General features: G+C 45.2%; 1 protein-coding gene across 1 annotated transcript in view; it reads right to left on the bottom strand.

Moving 5' to 3' along the window:
- Positions 1-23697, bottom strand: part of LOC126100912 (uncharacterized) — a 94977-nt gene extending 71280 nt beyond the window's left edge. Inside the window, exon 1 of the mRNA XM_049911578.1 lies at positions 23647-23697. Coding sequence (XP_049767535.1) covers positions 23647-23697 — 51 coding nt within the window. The remainder of the gene's footprint in view (positions 1-23646) is intronic.
- Positions 23698-25445: the final 1748 nt, after the last annotated feature.

Below are 25445 nucleotides of genomic sequence, written 5' to 3'. Positions count from 1 at the left end.
AGTTGTAAATATCACGTTCATGCTATGTATCACATTATAAATTCGTTAATATAGCTGATTTTATTACGACGGTCATCTCTCCCGGTGTAGTTGAGAGACTGAAATTTCGTTAAAAGATCTCGCCGCAACGGGAACACGCCTGATTACCGCTCCAGCTCCCAAGTCACATCCGTGGTACTCCAGCCCACGCTTCCACCCACTCGGCGGCACCTCATTGATATCAAATTGACGGGCTGATTAATTAAACGGATCATGAGAGTCACTTTGACTGATGAGTAATTTTTTTCCAGATGTCGGATTACACCCACCAGGTAAGTCAAATGGGAATCCCTGGAGGAAAAAACAATGTTCTTTTCGGGGAACGCTATTGAGAACTGACATTTGAAACTGACGGCAGAAATATGCTACCGCCATCAACATAGATTTTGCATGAGTCGCACGGAGATAAGATATGAGAAATAAGTGCTCATAAGGAGGCATATAGGTACACTTTTTTCCCTCAGTCTATTTGGCAGTGGAATGGGAAAGAGAATGACTAGTAGTGGTACAGGGTACCCTTTGCCACGCACCGTACGATAGCTTGTGAAGTAAGCGCATATACACTCCTGGAAATGGAAAAAAGAACACATTGACACCGGTGTGTCAGACCCACCATACTTGCTCCGGACACTGCGAGAGGGCTGTACAAGCAATGATCACACGCACGGCACAGCGGACACACCAGGAACCGCGGTGTTGGCCGTCGAATGGCGCTAGCTGCGCAGCATTTGTGCACCGCCGCCGTCCGTGTCAGCCAGTTTGCCGTGGCATACGGAGCTCCATCGCAGTCTTTAACACTGGTACCATGCCGCGACAGCGTGGACGTGAACCGTATGTGCAGTTGACGGACTTTGAGCGAGGGCGTATAGTGGGCATGCGGGAGGCCGGGTGGACGTGCCGCCGAACTGCTCAACACGTGGGGCGTGAGGTCTCCACAGTACATCGATGTTGTCGCCAGTGGTCGGCGGAAGGTGCACGTGCCCGTCGACCTGGGACCGGACCGCAGCGACGCACGGATGCACGCCAAGACCGTAGGATCCTACGCAGTGCCGTAGGGGACCGCACCGCCACTTCCCAGCAAATTAGGGACACTGTTGCTCCTGGGGTATCGGCGAGGACCATTCGCAACCGTCTCCATGAAGCTGGGCTACGGTCCCGCACACCGTTAGGCCGTCTTCCGCTCACGCCCCAACATCGTGCACCCCGCCTCCAGTGGTGTCGCGACAGGCGTGAATGGAGGGACGAATGGAGACGTGTCGTCTTCAGCGATGAGAGTCGCTTCTGCCTTGGTGCCAATGATGGTCGTATGCGTGTTTGGCGCCGTGCAGGTGAGCGCCACAATCAGGACTGCATACGACCGAGGCACACAGGGCCAACACCCGGCATCATGGTGTGGGGAGCGATCTCCTACACTGGCCGTACACCACTGGTGATCGTCGAGGGGACACTGAATAGTGCACGGTACATCCAAACCGTCATCGAACCCATCGTTCTACCATTCCTAGACCGGCAAGGGAACTTGCTGTTCCAACAGGACAATGCACGTCCGCATGTATCCCGTGTCACCCAACGTGCTCTAGAAGGTGTAAGTCAACTACCCTGGCCAGCAAGATCTCCGGATCTGTCCTCCATTGAGCATGTTTGGGACTGGATGAAGCGTCGTCTCACGCGGTCTGCACGTCCAGCACGAACGCTGGTCGAACTGAGGCGCCAGGTGGAAATGGCATGGCAAGCCGTTCCACAGGACTACATCCAGCATCTCTACGATCGTCTCCATGGGAGAATAGCAGCCTGCATTGCTGCGAAAGGTGGATATACACTGTACTAGTGCCGACATTGTGCATGCTCTGTTGCCTGTGTCTATGTGCCTGTGGTTCTGTCAGTGTGATCATGTGATGTATCTGACCCCAGGAATGTGTCAATAAAGTTTCCCCTTCCTGGGACAATGAATTCACGGTGTTCTTATTTCAATTTCCAAGAGTGTATATCAATGCAAATATAGTCTACCTATTAAGATATGAAGATGTTATCTGTTATTTCGCACATGTCCGAAAGAGCAGATAACATTGGTGACCATGCAGCTCACTTAGAATGAAATAATAATTAAATCAAGACCCTAAGTTGTCGAGAGGCGTTGATATGCATCAACGGGGACAGCTGAAAATCTGTGCCCTGACCGAGACTTGAACCTGGGATTTCCTGCTTACATGGCAGACGCTCTATACATCTGAGCCACCGAGGGCACAGAGGATATTGCGACTGCAGGGATTTATCCCTTGCACGCTCCCCGTGAGACCAACATTCCCAATTGAATGTCCACACACTACATTCGTAGAGCCCCTACCCATTACACTCATTACTCGCGGCAGACAATCTTATCGAGGAAGAAGAGCTGTTGGTAGGCCTCTGCGAAGGCTCTAATTTCTTTCACAAGATCTATGTTTACCGAATCGATGTTCATTTTATAGAGTTCCGTTTACCAAAAACATCACAATTCTTGAGCATAAAATATGTTCCATAATTCCACGACAGATTAACGTCAACGATATAGGTCTGTAATTGAGTGCAGCTCTGTCCTATGGCTCTCATTGAAAACGGAAATGACCGCCGCTTTCTTCCAGTCACTGGGTACCTTTTGTTGTTCTTACGATAAACAGCTGCTGCAAAAGGAGCAGCCTCTCAACACGTAGATTAGAAGTCATGCGAGACATGCGTCTGTGCGTAGGCTTCACACGGAGCTCTCCTACCACCCGCTGGCTGTCCACAACGGAGCACCATTCCCACCTCGACCCCTCTCCAATCACACCCTGTGCAGCTATGGGCCAACTTCTTTTCAGTGCACTCCATCTAGCACAGCTGAGAAAGAAGCAGCGATTGTCACTCGACTGGTTTCCCTGGTGCTTTCTTTACAAATAGTTATAGCTCACTGAGGTGACGGAAGTCACGGGACAGCGATGTGTACATAGGCAGAGCGCAGTAGTATCGTGTACACAAGGTATAAAACGGCGCTGCATTGGCGGAGCTGTCATTTGCACTCAGGTGATTCATACGATAAGGTTTCCAACACAATAATGACTGAAAGCGGAATGGTACTTGGAGCTAGACGACTGGGACATTCCATTTCGGAAATCGTCAGGGAATTCAATAGTCCGAGATCCACAGTGTCGGGAGTGTGCTGAGAATACCAAATTTCAGGCATTAACTCTCACCACGGACCACGCAGTGGCCGACGGCCTTCACTTAACGACCCAGAACAGCTGCGTTTGTGTAGAGTTGTCAGTGCTTACAGACAAACAATACTGCGTGGCATAACCACAAAAATCAATCTGGGACGTAAAACGAATTTGTTACTACGATGCAGCGAAATTTGGCGTTAAGGGGCTCCGGAACGCCCTATACTTGCAATGTTAAAATAACGCTTATAAATTACATCTTTCCTCACAAAGTATTTGAGGTAGGAAGTTCAACTTTTTACAGATTATTTATTGGAATATGGGCTACAACTTAACATGGGGATTTTACAAAATTTTAGTTCAGTTATTAAAGATGATTTTTTTTCAATTGTAATGAAAATTCACAACTTTTTTTGCAATTTTTTATTTATATATTCAAAAATATACAGTTTTTTTGAAAAAGGCTGTGTTAAATTATGCAGAAGGTACTGTGTAACATTTACTGAAAGTTTGAAACAAATATGTTTGGAAGATCCTTAGAAAACATGTAATTAGTATGAGAAAATAAAAGTTTTGGGAATCGAGCGACAAGGATTGGATTAACTTTTTAGTGCATTCCAGGTCATTATCTTCATCCTCTGCAAACTCCCTCCAGCTTCCTCTTGTTCCTCCTCCTGTTTACTCTTGCTTGTATTTCTGGACTCTTTACAGCCCTGTCTGCAGCCCGAAGGCGTTCCTTGTCTAAAGCAAGCATCGCTCGTACCATGTTAGAACCTATCTTCATTGGCATATTTCTAAATAACTTGCACCTTACAATGTTGCCATCATTGAAAGTCGCAACAGCATCATACACACCAAAGTGAAGTGTTTCTATTCCAACAAACACACTCTTGGGGATTCTCGACCATATAACACTATTTACACTTTCATTGTGGTTTTGAGTTTTTCCGTGAATACACTTTTTCAACAGTTCAGGTGCTGCTAAGTCTCTGAAAATAGGTTAGCCACAACACATACTTTATCTCACATCACTAAAATGTACCTGATGAACACGGACGTTAATAATAACACCATTTGACAGCAGTTTAACTGCGCCACAGTGGGTCACGCCCATGTAGAACACATTTCAAAAATTTTTTAAAAATAGTTGTAGTCTTCGGAATAGAATAAATTATATATCTATTAAAAGGTAATAGTCTGCAGATTCAGAAAACGCAAAAAAGTAAAAATTGAACTTTTCATGATTTTGAGCCTTTCCGGAGCCCCTTAATGGACTATGGCAGCAGACGACCGAAGGAAATGCCTTTGCTAACAGCACGGCATCGCCTGCAGCGCCTCTCCTGGACTCGTGACCATGTCGGTTGGACCCTAGGCGACTGGAAAACCGTGACCTGGTCACACGAGTCCCGATTTCAGTCGGTAAGAGCTGATGGTAGGGTCCGAGTGTGACGCAGGCACCAAGAAGCCATAGATGCAAGTTGTCAACAAGGCACTGCGCAAGTTGGTGGTAGCTCCATAATGGTGTGAGCTGTATTTACATGGACTAGACTGGGCTTTCTGACTGGAAATGTTTATATTCGACTACTTGGAGGCCATTACCAGCCTTTCGTGGACTTCATGTTCCCAAAAAACGATGGAATTTTTATGCATGTCAATGACCGTGCCACCGAGTCACATATGTTCGCTTTTGGTTTGAAGAACATTCTGGACAAATCGAGCGAATGGTTTGGGCATCCGGATTGCCCGTCTTGAATCCCATCGAATATTAGTGGGTCACAATTGAGAGGTAATTTCATGCACAAAATCCTACACTGGCAACACTTTGGCAATTATCGACGGCTATAGAGGCAGCAGGCCTCAGTGTTCTGCAGGTGGCATCCAACTCCTCTGGAGTTCATACGACGTTGAATCCCTGCGCTATGCCAAGCAAAAGGAGGTCCTACACGATATTAGGAGGTATGCCATGACTTTTGTCATCTCAGTATACAGAGCACTTTAGTGATTCTGATTTGTTGACAAGGTGTACAGAAGTGGTTACTAACGCCCGTTTATCTCCGTAAATATTGAGTCACTCGACGCAATTGGAGACGCCAGTTCATTTATTTTATTTATTTATTTATTTATTTATTGTTCCGTGGGACCAAATTAAGGAGAAGTCTCCATGGTCATGGAAAGAGTCAATACATGAAATTACAACACTATATTAGAAACAGATAAAATGAAATATAAAAAAAAACATATTCAGGTGACAAGTCGTAAGTTTAAATAAAGAAAATTAACAATGTAACACTGGAATTTGCTTAATTTTTTAGCTCTTCCAGGAGCTCCTCGACAGAATAGAAGGAGTGAGCCATGAGGAAACTCTTCAGTTTGGACCTAAAAGAGTTTGGGCTACTGCTAAGATTTTTTAGTTCTTGTGGTAGCTTATTGAAAATGGATGCAGCAGAATACTGCACTCCTTTCTGCACAAGAGTCAAGGAAGTGCATTCCACATGCAGATTGGATTTCTGCCTAGTATTAACTGAGTGAAAGCTGCTAACTCTTGGGAATTGGCTAATATTGCTAATAACAAACGGCATTAAAGAAAATATATACTGTGAGGGCAATGTCAGAATTCCCAGACTATTGAATAGGGGTCGACAAGAGGTTCTCTAACTTACACCACATATAGCTCGAACAGCCCGTTTTTGAGCCAAAAATAACCCTTTTGAATCAGAAGAATTACCCCAAATAATAATACCATACGACATAAGCGTATGAAAATATGCGAAGTAGACTACTTTTCGTGTTGAAGTATCACTTATTTCAGATACTGTTCTAATGGTAAACAATGCAGCATTTAGTTTCTGAACAAGATCCTGGACATGGGCTTTCCACAACAGCTTACTATCTATCCGAACGCCTAGGAACTTGAACTGTTCCGTCTCGCTTATAATATGCACATTCTGTCTGATCAAAATATCGGTTCTTGTTTAATTATGAGTAAGAAACTGTAAAAACTGAGTCCTACTGTGATTTAGCATCAAATTATTTTCCACAAGCCACGAACTTATTTCATGAACTACATTATTTGATACTGTTTCAATATTACACACAAGATCCTTCACAACCAAGCTGGTGTCATCAGCAAACAGAAATATTTTTGAATCACCTGTAATACAAGAAGGCATATCATTTATATAAATAAGAAACAGCACTGGCCCCAGCACCGACCCTTGGGGAACACCCCACTTAACAGTGCCCCATTGGGATTGAACATCACTACCACTCTCAATATTGCGGAGAATTACCTTCTGCTTTCTGTTCTTAAAGTAAGAGGCGAACCAATTGTAAGCTACTGCTCATACTCCATAATGGTCCAGCTTCTGCAGTAATATTTTGTGGTCAACACAGTCAAAAGCCTTCGTTAAATCAAAGAAAACACCTGGCGTTCGCCACCTTTTATTTAATCCGTCCAAAACCTCACAGAGAAAAGAGAATGTAGCATTTTCAGTTGTTAAACCATTTCTAAAACCAAACTGAACATTTGACAGCAAATTATGTGAATTTAAATGCTCCAGTAACCTTATATATACAACCTTCTCGATAACTTTAGCAAACACCGATGGCATAGAAATAGGTCTAAAATAGTCAACATTATCAATGTCTCCCTTTTTATAAAGTGGCTTCACTACCGAGTACTTTAATCGGTCAGAAAACCGACCACTCCTAAAGGAAAAGTTAGAGATATGGCTAAGTATTGGGCTAAGATACATAGAACAATACTTCAGTATTCTGCTAGATACCCCGTCATATCTATGAGAGTTCTTGGTCTTTAGTGATTTAATTATTAACTCAATCTCCCTCTTGTCAGTATCATGGAGGAGCATTTCAGGTAACAGTCTCGGAACACTTTTTTCTAAGAGCGCTATATGTTTCCCTGCAGGGACTAGGTTCCTATTTAGTTCACCTGCTATATTCAGAAAGTGAGTATTAAATACTGTACATATATGCGACTTATCAGTAACACGGACATTCCCACTACGCACTGATTCTATATCCTCGACCTGTCTCTGCAGACCAGCCACTTCCTTTACGACTGACCATGTAGTTTTAATTTTATCCTGAGACTAGCTATGCCACTTACAGGACATGGAGGATGAATAAGTAATACAGGAACCATGAGCAATATGATCACACCGTGAATCAGTACAGAGAGCTTCGTCATACAACCTGTATGTGCCACAGTATGTCCTGCCTTAGCTGGCGACATGCTAGTTGTGGAATTTCTTCCACCAATTTGAAAAGTCATGGATCCCATCTACCGATTTAACAGAAAATCCTGAGAAGTTTTGGTGTTATGTTAAATGATTAAACGGATCAAAGCCATCCGTCCGGACAGTCTGTGACCATAATTGCATCGAAACGGAGGGTGACGCAGAGAAGGCCGAAATATTAAATTAATTTCTCGCAAAAAATTTTCACTGACGAACTCTCCAGGAGACACCGCCTCAAAGAAGCACTGTCTGTGCAGACGGAGAGGTTCGCATGTTCATATGACAGCAAGGGCTATGTCGACGGTATCGTAGGTACTGGCAGGGTCTCCCAAGCCGGACGAGTCTTATTCGATGAACCAGAGGACGTGTGTCTCACAACATCCTACCTTCCCACTCCCTATCCTTCATCATTTCACAATTTTACGAAAAAGGGAGATGAACTCCGACAGCTGTACAGAAAGCAGTTCATCTAGGGTAAGGTTACCCCAAAATCAAAAACCCTCTCTCCAGGTTGTGGGTTAGCGATAGGTTACCACCCCATCATGGAAAACGTGTTTACGGTAAACTGACCACAACGAAACCTCGGAATTTAACAATACAAAATCAACGAAAAATTCGAGAACGAGGTATACGATTTGGAACCTGGAATATTCGTAGTTTATATGAAAGACGTGCCTCAATCAGTCTAGTCAAGGAGATGGAATGACATAGGATGGATCTGTATGCTTCACAGGAAGTTCGATGGGAGGATGGATACTGGTACCCTTGATGTTGAAAAGTAGACAATCTATTATAGAAGCTGTAAGGCAGGATACAAATTGGATATCGGATTTTGTGTGAGTATGGCTCAAGCTGCTAATGTGTCAGTGCTTTTTGTCAGTGACCCATAGAAAAGGAGTATTAACAATCGACATTAAGAGAAGTAAATTTTCGTTCGTGAACTGCCATCCACCCACAGAACAAAGCACATATCAAGTAAAGGAATAATTGTACGCGGAATTGGAGGTAGTCATGGATACCATCCCCAACAGCAACCGTAAAGTCCTGCCAGGTAATATGAATAGTAAAGTGGGAAGAGAAGACATATTCCATTCAACAGCAGGAAGGCAACGCAGCAACGACAATCACAGTAGAATGATAGGCTTTGGAACATAGAAAGGGATGTTCATCTTCAGCAAATATTTCCAGTGGAAGGATATACTTAAAGGAACTTGGCTGACGCCAGACAGCAAAACAGTTGATCAGATAGATCACATTGCAATCGACATCAAAGCAAAGAACTGGGTGATGGATGTAAAAACAGCTCGGGGTGCAGAGTGCGTGAGCGACCACTTTCTAGTAAAAAGCTGGCTACAAGTACAACCCACAACCATAGTTAGAAACAAAGGCTCAAGGCAAATCACAGTTCGATGAAGTGTGAGGAAGTATTCAAGCAATCCTGAGGAGATCACAGAGAACGTACGTCAAAGGAATTATGGAGAAACCTCAACAAGATTTCGTAGGGAAAGAGGCACAACAGATATACCATAAAGTTCACCTATTTAAGATGGAATAGCAGTGCCGCCAAAAATTCGCCAAGAACAATAACGGGACCGTACTCACCAATGGGTTCAACACTGCTGTGAGACGAAAACAGTTCTTCAGGTTGGTCCTCAGCAGTGATGAACGTAAAGATCGTCTCGAATTTCGACCCCTTGACATTGTAGATTTGTATTATCGAGCACCTACACTAGAGGACATAAATTACTAGATAATGAAACCGAAGAAGCAGAAAGTCCTGGAGAAGGTTGAAGTCATTCATGCTGGAGAAGAGAGACTCCACAAGAAAATTCACCCACTAATTCTGAGGATCTGTACTTTGGGAAAGATCCCAGGCGTCGATATTCAGGCACTGGCCGAACATGGGTTTTGAAAGTTGTGCACGAACCACACTTCAATCTGGGATCCGTATCAGATAGGATCCAATGGGTGACCAGTTTGTTGATACAGTCACTGTAGAATGTTTGACGACTTCACCTCCACATTCATCGCTTTATCACTATCAAAGTGAGTTCCTCGAACGTGTTCTTTAAGTTTTGGAAGCAGGTGAAAATCTGGTGGGGCCAAGTCGGGACTGTATTGGGGATGATCTATGACAGAGAACCCAAGAGCTCCGATTGTTGCCAATGTCGCAGCGCTCGTGTGTGGTCTGGCGTTGTCATGGTGAAGGTGAGGGTGCCCCATGTGTGGACAACCCATTCGAATCTGTAATTTCAATTTCCTGAGGGTGTCGCAATAGGTTTCAGAGTTAGGCACGAATTCCAAATACCGACTCCTCGAACATCCCAGAATACCGAGAGCATGACTTTACCGACAGATGGCACGGTCGTGAACTTTCCTGGCGTCGGTAGTCCTTTGAGGCAGAAATCCATTGAGGATCTCTTGTTTTCGGGATCAAAGTGGTGAACGCAACAGCGCTGTAAAGGAACCTATCACCTTCACGCTCAAAACGTAAAAGAAGTTGATGATGGATTTTAATTAGTGACATATTCTGTGCAGTTATAAAGTCGATTACAGCACCGACATAGTAACATTAAACCATTACTGCCATGTTACAGGCTGAGACCCAGAGCCCTTCAGCAACAGAGTGTTTTTGTTTGATTGATTGTTGAAATTGGAAAGAGAGCAAGGGATTAAGTTCCCGAACATTACATCCGGCATCAAGAATAACAGCAACAGACTTATAAGGAAAAGTTGATGACACAAACTCAGTAGGGGGCAGCGAAGCAGTGAAATCAGCTGATTAGGAAAAAGAAGACAAAGAAGGAAAGGACGATAAACTGCAGTCGGAACCCATCTCCTAGAATGCTATTGATGTACGAGGGGCGTTCAAATATAACGCGACACATTTTTTCTCGGACGATTTCGGTTGAAAAAATGCGGAGTTTGTTGTGGTACGTTATGGAATATTCCTGCTTCAGCCCCTATAGTTTCATGAAGTTCCTATAGATGGTGGCGGCATACGAAGTCTTGAAAATGGCGTCTTTAGCAGAGGTGCGTTCGAAGCAGAGAGCTGTCACTGAATTTCTTTTGGCTGAAAACCAGAGCGTCGCATACATTCATAGGCGCTTGTACAATGTCTACGGTGACCTGGCAGTGAAAAAAGCACGGTGAGTCGTCGGGCAAGGCGTCTGTCATCGTCGCAACAAGGCCGTGCGCAGACGTATCCAATGTCCCGCATGCCGGCCGGCTGCATGCAGCTGACTCCTTCAACGTTGACACGTGCGGACACTCTCATTCGAGGTAACAGACAGATCATCGTCAAACACCTCGCTGCCCTACTGGGCATCTCTATTGTCAGTGCTAAAACGCTTGTCTAGTAGCGGACCAATCAAAGGTGTGTGCTCGCTGGGTTTCTTGCCACCTAACAGAAGACCATAAAGAGCTTCCATCTGTTTGGCCCAACGAAGGATGGCCTGCATAGGAAGCAGTGCGTGGATGACTAGGAGGTTATTGATGCAGCAAGACGTTGTCTCCGACGTCTACCAGTAGAGTGATACCATATGCGCAGACAAGTCCTCCCAGTCACGTAGTGTAACGCCAGTGCATTGAACGGAAATTATATTGAAAAATACTTTTTTGCAACCAAAAGAATGGGGAATAATATGCTATATTTGAATACTGAATAAAAACAACCTTCTTTCAGTAAAAAATGTATTACATTACTTATTGTACGCCCCTCATAGATGTAGATAGAGGAATGTCTTCAGCGTATAGCAAAGATCAAAGAGCCTGCCGACCTCCAAGTGAAGGTAGCAAAGCTGGTTCAGAGAAACAGCGTCTTGCATTACTCGCCACTGTTTTTAGAAAAATAACATATTCTGAGGTCAAACATAACGTCCCAGGCCGAACAACCCTTTACCAAGGGATGCAGTGTAGAGCTCGATAACATGGATCAAACGTAACCAATCTGTTCTCTTCGTATACGGTACGGTCAAGTGTGATCGATTGACATGTCCACGTGGATATGGTGTTCGTAAACTTTCGAAAAGCTTATTATTCAGTAACACACAGACGAATAACAGACTGAAGCCACTCGTACGGGATGTCTAAGTTGTTTTACGGCATTATTCGGAACTTGTGGACAGGCAGGAGGTACCACTTATTGTGAATTGAGAGTCAATGAACAATTTCACATTGAGCGTCCAATGGGAAGGGAGCGTTTTTTAAAGATCCGTCCTGCGGCGCCTGGGCAAGTAGGACGACAGAAGCAGCTTTCAGCGGCGCCGCGTCACGGCACAGTTCCACTGCGGCAGGGGGCGCGGCCGGTGGTGGGTGGCGGCGGGAGGGTCCCACACGCTATGTGGCGGCGGCCAGCCCAGCACGCCACGCGGCACGGTCTGCCAGGCGGTCGTTACTATACTCGAGTCACTTTATTTTTTTAAAAAAAGATTCAATCTTCGTTACACACACACACACACACACATATATATATATATATATATATAAAATTGCTACACCACGAAGATGACGTGCTACAGACACGAAATTTAACCGACAGGAAGAAGATGCTGTGATACGCAAATGATTAGCTTCTCAGAGCACTCACATAAGGTTGCCGCCGGTGGCGACACCTACAACGTGCTACACGTGTTGACATGAGGAAAGTTTCCAACCGATTTCTCATACACAGACAGCAGTTGACCGGCGTTGCCTGGTGAAACATTGTTGTGAAGCCTCGTGTAAGGAGGAGGAATGCTTACCATCACAGGTACATGTATTCCGACTTTGATAAAGATCGGACTGTAGCCTATCGCGATTGCGGTTTATCGCGTAGGTCGAGATCCAATGACTGTTAGCAGAATGTGGAATCGGTGGGTTCAGAAGGGTAATACGGAACGCCGTGCTGGATCCCGACGGCCTCGTATCACTAGCAGTCGAGATGACAGACAGGCATCTTATCCGCATGGCTGTAACGGATCGTGCAGCCACGTCTCGATTCCTGAGTCAACAGATGGGGACGTTTGCAAGACAACAACCATCTGCACGAACAGCTCGACAACGTTTGCAGCAGCATGGACAATCAGATCGGAGACCATGGGTGCGATTACCCTTGACGCTGCATCACAGACAGGAGCGCCTGCGATGGTGTACTCGACGATGAACCTGGGTGCACGAATGGCAAAACGTCATTTTTTCGGATGAATCCAGGTTCTGTTTACAGCATCATGATGGTCGCATCCGTCTTTGGCGACATCGCCGTGAACCCACATTGGAAGCGTTTATTCGTCATCGCCATACTGGCGTATCACCCGGCTTGAGGGTATGGGGTGCCATTGGTTACACGTCTCGGCCTCTTCGCATTGACGGCACTTTGAACAGTGGACGTTATATTTCAGATGTGTTACGTCCCGTGGCTCTACCCTTCATTCGATCCCTGCGAAACCCTACATTTCAGCAGGATAATGCACGACCGCATGTTGCAGGTCCTCTATGAGCCTTTCTCGATACAGAAAATGTTCGACTGCTGCCCTGACCAGCACAGTCTCCAGATCTCTCACCAATTGAAAACGTCTGGTCAATGGTGGCCGAGCAGCTGACTCGTCACAATACGCCAGTCACTACTCTTGATGCACTGTGGTATCGTGTTGAAGCTGCATGGGCCGCTGTACCTGTACACGCCGTACAAGCTCTGTTTGACTCAATGCTCAGGCGTATCAAGGGTGTTATTACGGCCAGAGGTGGTTGTCCTGGGTACTGATTACTCACCATCTACGCACGCAAATTGCGTGAAAATGTAATCACATGTCACTTCTAGTATAATATATCGGTTCAAGGAATACCCGTTTATCATCTGCATTTCTTCTTGGTGTAGCAATTTTAATGACCAGTAGTGTGTCATCAGTCTCGTCTTTATCTTCTTCATGTTCGCCATCTTCTCCTCAACCAGCAACATTTCACTGCCATCATCGTCACTGCTTCAGTCTCTTTCCCATTTATTGATGCAAAATGTAATGTTGAGGAACATAATCCCTTGCCCTCTTCTCAGTTTTGCAAACCAGCAAAACAAAAACACCCTGCCGCTAAGAGGGCTCCGAATTTTACTATGTATAACGGCGGTGTGTAGTGTTAGTATGCTGCTGCAAGTGAAACAGCGTGCTGTAATCGAGTTCATGATCGCACAAAACGTGCCTCCAGTTTAAATTCGTCCACAATTTCTTTTGCATTTTGAGAGAGAGGGTGATTGGTTCCTTCAGAACATTGTGACAGATGATTATAGTTGCTTTCACCATTTTGACACCGAAAACAATAGATCATCAGTGCAGTTCCGCCGCAAAGGATCACCGACGCCAAGAAAATTCAAGACCACGCCAACTGATGGCAGAGTCATGCTCACGGTGTTGTGGGATGTTCGACGAGTGGTCAGTGGAATTCGTGACTAAGGGAAAAACATAAGCTCTGAAAGATATTGCGGGACCCTCACGGAACCGAAACCACGGTTTTGGACCACACACGGTGCATCCTCTCCTTCAGCATGACAATGCTAGGCCACACACGAGTGCTGCGTCTCCTGCAACGCTCCGACATCTTGGGTTCAGTTTCATCGATCATCCCCCATACAGTCCAGACTTGACACCATCCGATTTTCATCTGTTTCCGGAACACAAGGAATATCTTCGAGGACTTTGATAGTGATAGAGTGGTGCAGGCAAAGGTGAGGTAGCCGCTCCATAGACAAAGTGAAACATTCTACAGAGACCGTATCAACAAACCGATCTCTCGCTGGGAGCAATGTGTTCGTCACCAGTGCCACTATGGTGAGAAATAAATTTATAAATATGAAGAATAATGATGTAGAATGTTAATAAAGATTGTTTTATTTCAAAACTGCCCTCCACTGAAAATTTTGCTTTCTTTATTTTCGCAAAGTTATGATCTGTCCGTTCGTTCATTGACGTCTCTGTTCACTGTAATAAGTTTAGTGTCTGTGTTTTGCGACCGCACCGCAAAACCGTGTGATTAGTTGACGAAAGGACGTGCCCCTCCAATGGGAACCGAAAACATTTGATCGCAAGGTCATAGGTCAACCGATTCCTCCACAGGAAAACACGTCTGATATTTTGTATACGACACTGGTGACAGCATGTGCGTCACATGACAGGAATATGTTGTCGACCCACCTAACTAGTACACTTGGCGAATGGGTGAAAAGTTTCTTCTACCTTGCCCAATTTAGGTTTTCTTGTGGATGTAATAATCACTCCAAAAAAAGTGATGAAAACATAAGAGTTTTTCACATAAACTGAAAATAAAAAGTTAAAATTTTCGGTCGAGGGAAAATTTGAACCAAGGACCTCTCGTTCCGCAGCTGTTCACGCTAACCACGGGACCACGGAGCTCCTCGCCTTGCAGTGCTCTTAATATTGCCTATCTTGGGCATGGACGACCCAGTTTGTATATTTTGCTTATTTTTTCATAGTTCCACACAACTTCTTCCTGTTTTCTCGATCGATCTGTGTTCAGTTTTTCAAGGCCTATCCACTGTGCCAACTTATAACTAAATCTGAGGGGGTTGCGATGGGGATGTTCCCTTGTTAGCAACACCAGTACAGGTACATGTATTCCACTGTCAGGGGTATCAGCACGGTTTCCGCTTGCAACTTCAGAGTCGTTCGTTCCCAGTACAAGGACCCTTACCTCAATGTGATACATTTATCCTTCTCCATCATCCTAGAACGTTCCGACATCAACACAGAATCACCCTGTATATAAGTACATTTACACGCACCAGCGCCTATACGTTTGACGTTCTGTAGCGTCGCTGGATGACGTTCCGGATACGGGTTCCTATGTAAAACTTGATCTACTAAATTCCCTATAGAACACCTAGAACTATGTAACATGAACTGTAGGTAACTTCATCATCTGCAAAAAGGCTACCAGCGGGGGTGGCTGAGCGGTTCTAGGCGCTACAGTCTGGAACCAGGCGACCGCTACGGTCGCAGGTTCGAATCCTGCCTCGGGCATGGATGTCCGTAGGTTGGTTAGGTTTAAGTAGTTCTAAGTTCTAGGGGACTGATGACCTCAGCAGTTAAGTCCCATAGTGCTCAGAGCCATTTGAACCATTTTTATTATTAATAATGTCTGCCAGATTAATAGCAAGGGTCCCAACATTGTACCTTTGGGCATGCCTGGAACTGCTTCTAGAGCTATCATTTACTTTCCACCTAAGGTCAGTCCTCCATACCAAGAAATTATCATTGCACTTTCGTTATCAGAGTCAGTGTGGTATGGAATAAAACGCTTGTTTGAAGTCAAGAAATTGTTTGTACATCCCGCTGCCTTCATCCTGACTGTAAAACGGAGCTCGCAAAGTTCGCCCACGACACCCACAACTCAGTACAATAGATAGGCGCCGTTTTCCTTGTTTTCTAGTAAGCGTTCGCTGTAATTCTGCATTGTCGCCTAGTTCAAAAATGATCAAATGTGTGTGAAATCTTATGGGACTTAACTGCTAAGGTCATCAGTCCCTAAGCTTACACACTACTTAACCTAAATTATCCTAAGGACAAACACACACACACATGCCCGAGGGAGGACTCTAACCTCCGCCGGGACCAGTCGCACAGTCCGTGACTGCAGCGCCTGAGACCGCTCGGCTAATCCTGCGCGGCTGTCGCCTAGTTAATAAAGTACTAGCGTAGACAATATCACACCATCTTTTTAACTGGATTCGAAAGTTGCTAGCAATCGGAGCACAGCATGTCATTCTTAGAGTCTTACGCCTTCAGACGTAAAAGTAAATTCGGGTGTGCTCCAAAGGAGTGTCATAGCACTACTTTTCAATACTTAGAGGGTGTCACAGTAAAAGTGAAAATAGTCTTGTATGTGGTACCTTGATGTGTAGACACATTAGTGTTTTGCTTGATTTTCTCGCATCAAACAGTCTTCCAACAGACACATCAATTATCATCCGGTGTTTTCTGCGTGGTCATAACTGCACCACTAAGTGGACTACACGTGTCAGTGTAGGCTACAGTTTTGTGTCCATGCATCCACATTTCAACATCTGACCTGCTGTCCAGGGGAAAACAAGCGCTAATGGCTTGCTATTGCCACATGCACTTGCAGGTACCAAACAACCCAAAAACATACAGTTGCATATAGCTCTACTTATCAGTCTAGAGATGAAATGAATGTCGATATAATGTTATTCAGTACACTGAGCACAGTCACCGTTAAAAATATCGCCAATCACTGCCGTTGCACCCTGTATGTGAGTGACATAGTGGATAACATCGGAGGTTCAATGAGGCTTATTACAGATTAGGCTGCTGTTTACCGGGACGTCACCAAGCTAGAAAATGCAGGAAGGCCTGCAAAGGACAGGCGCTCGGTACATGGATTGGTAGTTGACTCTCAGCACAAAGAAATTAACTATTGAGGATTTAAAGGCAGAGAGAGCCATAATTGTTACATTACACGATTGCCGAAAATGCCTCGAAGCACTCATGTGGATTAAATATCAGTGGATATGTGCACGGTGGAAAAACCACATAAAACTAATTGCAGCTAAGGCAGATCCCAGACGGACATCGATTGGGAGAATCGCCAGGAAATGTAGCCCATCTACGAAGGAGGTAGGTTACGAAAGCCTCTTCTGACCAAACCAATGTGGGATGCGTACTTGCTTGGATTGGTACAAGAAAGTGCAGAAGTTCCAAAGAAAAGCAACGCAATCGTGATAGGATAATAAGCGTGAAAGGGCATGGAAATGCTGATGTACCTCCAGTGGCAGACGCTACAATAGAGGCATTGAGCATCTTGCTTTCGTTTACTGTTAAAATCCCGAGAAAATATGTTCCTAGAAGAATCAACTGCTATATCACTTCCTCCTACGTTCATCTAAGAAAAACAACAAAATTTGAGGTTTAGTCTACAGAGAAGACTGCTAACAATCATTCTTTCCACATACCACTCGAGAGACTGAACTAGGGAAGGGGGTAACTGATAGTGGTACACAAAGTACCCTCCGCCACACACCGTAAGGTAGCAACCAGAGTACACATGTAGTTGTAGCCGTAGATACAGATGTAGATCCAAGGCTTTAATCTGAGAAAAGCATGAGTTGGGTTTTACGTGAACAATGTTTTTGGAATGTTAGATGTCATCTGGTTCGAAACATGTACCTCTGTTTAGATTCATTTTACGTTCTAAGATTCCATGCACAATTTCATCCATATGTGCTGACTGCACCACGTCGCATCACGAAAATAGTACACTAAACTCACACTATGTGCAGTCAAAGTAAGTGACTCAAATGGCTGGCTCTGAGCACTATGGGACTCAACTTCTGAAGTCATCAGTCCCCTAGAACTTAGAACTACTTAAACCTAACTAACCTAAGGACATCACACATATCCATGCCCGAGGCAGGGTTTGAACCTGCGACCGTAGCGGTCTCGCGGTTCCAGACTGTAGCGCCTAGAACCGCACGGCCACTCCGGCCGGCGTCAAAGTAAGTGAACCAAACTTATTCCAAACATTGCCGTACCTGGGATCTGTGAACCACTAGACCTAACCTGTAGTGCGGATCTTACCAGGGGAAAAGTTGTGGAAACTATGCTGTGAATACAGCGTTCTGGAGCAGCTTTCGAATTGAAAGTCTATAATGCAGTAATAAAGTTTTATTGTTTAAACGTATAAATATATACAATAGCAGATATAGATGCTATTGTATATCTGTACTGGTAACAACTGTAAAACTGTCATCTCCGTCTATTTGAACCCACTAATGTTCGAATTACTAGACGAATTTTCGTGGGTTTTTCACAGATAACTTGAGAGTAGCTTGGGGCAAAACATAAGCTTTATTTAATCAAAATCGGATAGTGTAATTTATAGTTTTATCAAAAACCATCATGTTTGCTTGTTTGAAGATGCTGATCTCCAAACCTACTACACGAATTTTCACGGGGTTCTCACAGGTATCTTGAGCGTAGTTTGGGGCAACATATCGGCTTTACTTGATCAAGACTGGATTATGGGAAAATATATTGTAATACCATGTTTTATCTAAAATCGTCTGCTCAGCTCAGCAGTTTGTATGTTTGATCATCATAACGTAGTACATAAAAAACCAACTGCTGTCAGTTTCGTAGTAAACCAATGAACCAATTGGAGTCTCTGTTATTTCGTAATACACCAAAGAAACAATAGAAGGTACCGATAGTGTCGTAGTACACCAAAGAACCAGTAGATGGCACTGTCAGTGTTTTTAACTCAATGACAGACATATTTTCGGAAGTTAACGTTAGTGACAGGTTTAGCTTCAAAATAGCAGACACGACGTCTTCGTATAAGAATTAAGCTTCACAATCTTACGTAAGGTATGCAAACCAACACTGAATTTTCCTAGCTAGGATATACAGGGTGGTCCATTGATAGTGACCGGGCCAAATATCTCACGAAACAAACGTCAAACGAAAAAACTACAAAGAACAAAACTTGTCTAGCTTGAAGGGGGAAACCAGATGGCGCTATGGTTGGTCCGCTAGATAGCGGTGCCATAGGTTAAACGGTTATCAACTGCGTTTTTTAAAAATAGGAACCCCCATTTTTTATTACATATTCGTGTAGTACGTAAAGAAACATGAATGTTTTAGTTGGACCACTTTTTTCGCTTTGTGATAGATGGCACTGCAATAGTCACAAACGCATAAGTACGTGGTATCTCGTAACATTCCGCCAGTCCGGACGGTATTTGCTTCGTGATACATTACCCGTGTTAAAATGGACCGTTTACCAATTGCGGAAAAAGTCGATATCATGTTGATGTATGGCTATTGTGATCAAAATACCCAACGGGCGTGTGACTTGTATGCTGCTCGGTATCTACATCTACATCTACATTTATAATCCGCAAGCCACCCAACGGCGTGTGGCGGAGGGCACTTTAAGTGCCATTGTCATTACCTCCCTTTCCTGCTCCAGTCGCGTATGGTTCGCGGGAACAATGACTGCCGGAAAACCTCCGTGCGCGCTAGAATCTCTCTAATTTTACATTCGTGATCTCCTCGGGAGGTATAAGTAAGGGGAAGTAATATATTAGATACCTCGTCCAGAAACGCACCCACTCGAAACCTGGACAGCAAGCTACACCGCGATGCAGAGCGCCTCTTGCAGAATCTGCCACTTGAGTTTGCTAAACATCTCCTTAACGCTATCACGCTTACCAAATAACAAATATCCTGGATGACATCACCCAAGTGTCCGGACCGTTCGCCGGATAGTTAAGTTATTTAAGGAAACAGGAATTGTTCAGCCTCATGTGAAACGTCAACCACGACCTGCAACAAATGATGCTGCCGAGGTAGGTGTTTTAGCTGCTGTCGCGGCTAATCCGCACATCATTAGCAGACAAATTGCGCGAGAATCGAGAATCTCAAAAACGTCGGTGTTGAAATGCTACATCAACATCGATTGCACCCGTACCATATTTCTATACACCAGGAGTTGCATGGCGACAACTTTGAATGTCGTGTACAGTTCTGCCACTGGGCACAAGAGAAATTACGGGACGATGACAGATTTCTTGCACGCGTTCTATTTAGCGACGAAGCGTCATTCACCAACAGCGGTAACGTAAACCGACATAATATGCACTATTGGGCAACGGAAAATCCACGATGGCTGCGACACGTGGAACATCAGCGACCTTGGAGGGTTAATGTATGGAGCGGCATTATGGGAGGAAGGATAATTGGCCCCCATTTTATCGATGGCAATCTAAATGGTGCAATGTATGCTAACTTCCTACGTAATGTTCTACCGATGTTACTACGAGATGTTTCACTGTATGACAGAATGGCGATGTACTTCCAACATGATGGATGTCGAGCACGTAGCTCGCGTGCGGTTGAAGCGGTATTGAATAGCATATTTCATGACAGGTGGATTGGTCGTCAAAGCACCATACCATGGCCTGCACGTTCACCGGATCTGACGCCCCCGGATTTCTTTCTTTGGGGAAAGTTGAAGGATATTTGGTATCGTGATCCACCGACAACGCCTGACAACATGCGTCAGCGCATTGTCAATGCATGTGCGAACATTACGCAAGGCGAACTACACGCTGTTGAGAGGAATGTCGTTACACGTATTGCCAAATGCATTGAGGCTGACGGACATCATTGTGAGCATTTATGGCATTAATGTGGTATTTACAGGTAATGACGCTGTAACAGCATGCGTTCTCAGAAATGATAAGTTCACAAAGGTACATGTATCAGATTGGAACAACCGAAGTAAAATGTTCAAACGTACCTACGTTCTGTATTTTAATTTTAAAAACCTACCTATTACCAACTGTTCGTCTAAAATTGTGAGCCATATGTTCAAAAATGGTTCAAATGGCTCTGAGCACTATGGGACTTAACATCTTAGGTCATCAGTCCCCTAGAACTTAGAACTACTTAAACCTAACTAACCTAAGGACATCACACACATCCATGCCCGAGGCAGGATTCGAACCTGCGACCGTAGCAGTCCCGGGGTTCCGGACTGCAGCGCCTAGAACCGCACGGCCACCACGGCAGGCGCCATATGTTCGTGACTATCACAAAGCGAAAAACGTGGTCCATCTAAAACATGCATATTTGTTTACGTACTACACGAATATGTAATAAGAATGGGAGTTCCTATTTAAAAAAACGCAGTTGATGTCCGTTTGACCAATGGCAGTGCCTTGCAGCGGGCCAACCATAGCGCCATCTGGTTTCCCCCTTCAAGCTAGACAAGTTTCGTTCTTTTTTTCGTTTGACGCTTATTTCGTGAGATATTTGGCCCGGTCACGATCCATGGACCATCTTGTATAGATTTACTGATTTCGCTGTGTATGGGATTACATTAAAGACAGAATGTTTGTTCCTCCACTTATGGGAAACATCGACGAGGAGCGACAACGGATAACGTAAGCAGCTGCCACCATACATCAAGAATTTGGCAGCATTCTGTAAAACAGAATTAAATTTTCACTCTGCAGCGGAGTGTGCGCTGATATGAAACTTCCTGGCACATTAAAACTGTGTGCCCGACCGAGACTCGAGACCTTTGCCTTTCGCGGGCAAGTGATCTACCATCTGACCTACCGAAGCACGACTCACGCCCGATCCTCACGGCCTTACTTCTGCTAGTATCTCGTCTCCTACCTTCCAAACTTTACAGAAGCTCTCCTGCATCCTGTGCAGAATCGGCTTTTCAAAACTGTGGAAACTCGGCAAATGCACGTGCCTGTGCTAAGAGTCTGCGTTCCGGCCTATATGAAATACTTATCATCGGTTTTTTGGAAACTGTTACCTGCTTTTGGCAAACTTAAAGTTTATTTTCGTTGTATGCCACAGTTACTGTGCTGCATAAAATTAAGTAAAACATCGGGCAAAATTTTGAAGGATTTGCGGAGGTAAAAGCGCATTGCGTAAATTTTGCGTATGGTCGATGTTGGCTCATTCACTGCAGTGGATGAAACACAGATATGATATCGAAACTTGATTTAAAACTGAGAGCAGAACGATATCTCATTTCGTTCTCGAGTTATTGAGTAATATATCAGACGGACGTCCTCAGCATCGAACGGGTTAAAGCAATGTCACATTTACAAAATTGTTAACGCTTTCGTGGCCACTTGTTGACAAACTGCCTATCGTCTTCTGTATCGGGTTCTTCGGCCGATGTTCATCTAATGATTTTACAGACGTTTCGCCAGCACGAGTGCCTGGCATTGTAAGAGCTTCACCCTCCATTGCTGGCAATGGATTCTTCGGCCGACGTTCAACTAATAATTTTACTGACGTTTCGCCAGCACGAGTGGCTGGCATCGTCAAAGCTTTACCCTCCATTGCCGGCAATGGATTCTTCGGCCGACGTTCATCTAATGATTTTACTGACGTTTCGCCAGCACGAGTGGCTGAGATTGTCAACGCTTCACCCTCTACTGCCGGCAATGGATTCTTCGGCCGACGTTCATTTAATGATTTTACTGATGTTTCGCCAGCACGAGTGGCTGGCATTGTCAAAGCTTCACCCTCCATTGCCGGCAATGGATTCTTCGGCCGACGTTCATCTAATGATTTTACTGACGTTTCGAAAGCACAAGTGGCTGGCATTGTCAAAGCTTCGCCCTCCGTTGCCGGCAATGGATTCTTCGGCCGACGTTCATCTAATGATTTTACTGATGTTTCGCCAGCACGAGTGGCTGAGATTGTCAACGCTTCACCCTCTACTGCCGGCAATGGATTCTTCGGCCGACGTTCATCTAATGATTTTACTGACGTTTCGACAGCACGAGTGGCTGGTATTGTCAAAGCTTCACCCTCCATTGCCGGCAATGGATTCTTCGGCCGACGTTCATCTAATGATTTTACTGACGTTTCGAAAGCACAAGTGGCTGGCATTGTCAAAGCTTCGCCCTCCGTTGCCGGCAATGGATTCTTCGGCCGACGTTCATTTAATGATTTTACTGATGTTTCGCCAGCACGAGTGGCTGGCATTGTCAACGCTTCACCCTCTACTGCCGGCAATGGATTCTTCGGCCGACGTTCATCTAATGATTTTACTGACGTTTCGACAGCACGAGTGGCTGGCATCGTCAAAGCTTTACCCTCCATTGCCGGCAATGGATTCTTCGGCCGACGTTCATCTAATGATTTTACTGATGTTTCGCCAGCACGAGTGGCTGAGATTGTCAACGCTTCACCCTCTACTGCCGGCAATGGATTCTTCGGTCGACGTTCATCTAATGATTTTACTGACGTTTCGCCAGCACGAGTGGCTGGCATTGTCAAAGTTTCACCCTCCATTGCCGGCAATGGATTCTCCGGCCGACGTTCATCTAACAATTTTTCTGACGTTTCGCCAGCACGAGTGGCTGGCATTGTCAAAGATTCACCCTCCATTGCCAGCAATAGAGGGTGAAGCTCTGACAATGCCAGCCACTCGTGCTGGCGAAACGTCAGTAAAATCATTAGATGAACGTCGGCCGAAGAACCCGATACAGAAGCCAATAGGCAGTTTGTCAACGTCACATTTGTGCGTTAAAATTTTGAGGTGCGCGCTCAAAGGCTTCAGCCGAGATACGCGGTGCTTAAATGCGGCACGGAAACGCGCCGTGTGCGGTGGCTGCCGGCGGTGCGCCCGCCTACCTGCGTGCGCGCGTCTGCACGTCGCCTCGCGCAGCGGTCGCGGGCGGCCATGTCTGCCTGTGCTGCACGTCGCGCGTCGCGGGCCGCTTCTTATAGCAGCCGTGGCGCGGCAGAGCGGAGCGCGTCCCGGCCTGGCCCGCTAATGACAACGCGGGGCGGCGGTCGGCAGGGGAAAGCAGGGGGGCGCCGCCTAAAGCCGTCGTCACACGGACCGTGCATCCGAACGTTGAGCATTGAGCGTGCCGAGTTCCTGACGTCATACCGTGGAATAGCACGTTCGGGAGTCTTTCCGAACGTGCAGAGCAATATCTGGGATGTCAGATATTCAGAGCGTGCGTCTGAGCGTTGACCAATGAGATGGTATGGTACAATGCCACCTACGTCACACGCACGCCGTCTCCCTTCAATACAAAGTTGTGAGGCGCCATATTCTGACGTCATAGCGTGGAATAGTACGTTCGGGAGTCTTTCCGAACGTGCAGAGCAATATCTGGGATGTCAGATATTCAGAGCGTGCGTCTGAGCGTTGACCAATGAGGTGGTATGGTACAACGCCACCTACGTCACACGCACGCCATCTCCCTTCAGTACAAAGTTGTGAGGCGCCATATTCTGACGTCATAGCGTGGAATAGCACGTTCGGGAGTCTTTCCGAACGTGCAGAGCAATATCTGGGATGTCAGATATTCAGAGCGTGCGTCTGAGCGTTGACCAATGAGATGGTATGGTACAACGCCACCTACGTCACACGCACGCCATCTCCCTTCAGTACAAAGTTGTGAGGCGCCATATTCTGACGTCATAGCGTGGAATAGCACGTTCGGGAGTCTTTCCGAACGTGCAGAGCAATATCTGGGATGTCAGATATTCAGAGCGTGCGTCTGAACGTTGACCAATGAGATGGTATGGTACAACGCCACCTACGTCACACGCAGGCCGTCTCCCTTCAGTACAAAGTTGTGAGGCGCCATATTGGCATTCATCTCAAGCCTATATGTAAATATGCCGTTTCTGATCACCAGCAAATTGAGAATCATTGGAAAACCCGTTGTTAGTTGTGTGATTCGTTCCAATAAAATAATGAGAAACATCATATTCGTGGCAAAAGAATTATTGTAACTTGCGTATTATGAGAGTAGGCTATTTGAAGGCAGCGACACACTGAAGATCCACCCAAAACGCGTTGTTCTTGGTACAATTAGTTACAATTAAATTTCAATTAGTAACATAATTGTTGCGTACATAGTTCCGCGTAGTCAGCACGTACACAACTTTCCCACTAGAGCACACCCCGCTAAGCACAACAGCGCTCGTCCGTCTCCGTACTACGAGATGGCGCTGCCTTAGAGACGGACCAAATTCTGCTTCCGTCGATCCACGTATTAATATGTAATGCAGCCAATGAGATTGCTGCTAACGTAGAACCTTTTCTCCTCGTGGATCACACTCGCGCAGTGTTACCTGAACGCGCGAGGTGTTATAATGAGTGTACAGACCTCCAATTAGTTAGTCTGCATTAGTCTGTACGAGTCTGCATTTGTCTGCACCAGTCTGTACCAGTCTGCATTAGTCTGTACCAGTCTATACTCAAGTTTCAGTCTGCGCCTAATAAGATTACCATATTCCTGTACATAGCCATGAAGATAAATGAATAGACACTTTGTCAAGTATCACAGATATGTGAGAATAAGATTAACGTACCAAGACCAAAGGAACTTCAGACTGTCAATTGTAAATAGCATCCAGAATCAAGTTACGTAATGTCTATGGTTTTTATTATTTTAAGAAATGTGTGTGAA

Source organism: Schistocerca cancellata, chromosome 9 (genome assembly GCF_023864275.1).
Source record: "Schistocerca cancellata isolate TAMUIC-IGC-003103 chromosome 9, iqSchCanc2.1, whole genome shotgun sequence".
NCBI classification, from domain to species: Eukaryota; Metazoa; Arthropoda; class Insecta; order Orthoptera; family Acrididae; genus Schistocerca; species Schistocerca cancellata.
The sequence above is the reverse complement of the archived record's forward strand: the minus strand, read 5'-3'. Positions and strand labels throughout refer to the sequence as shown.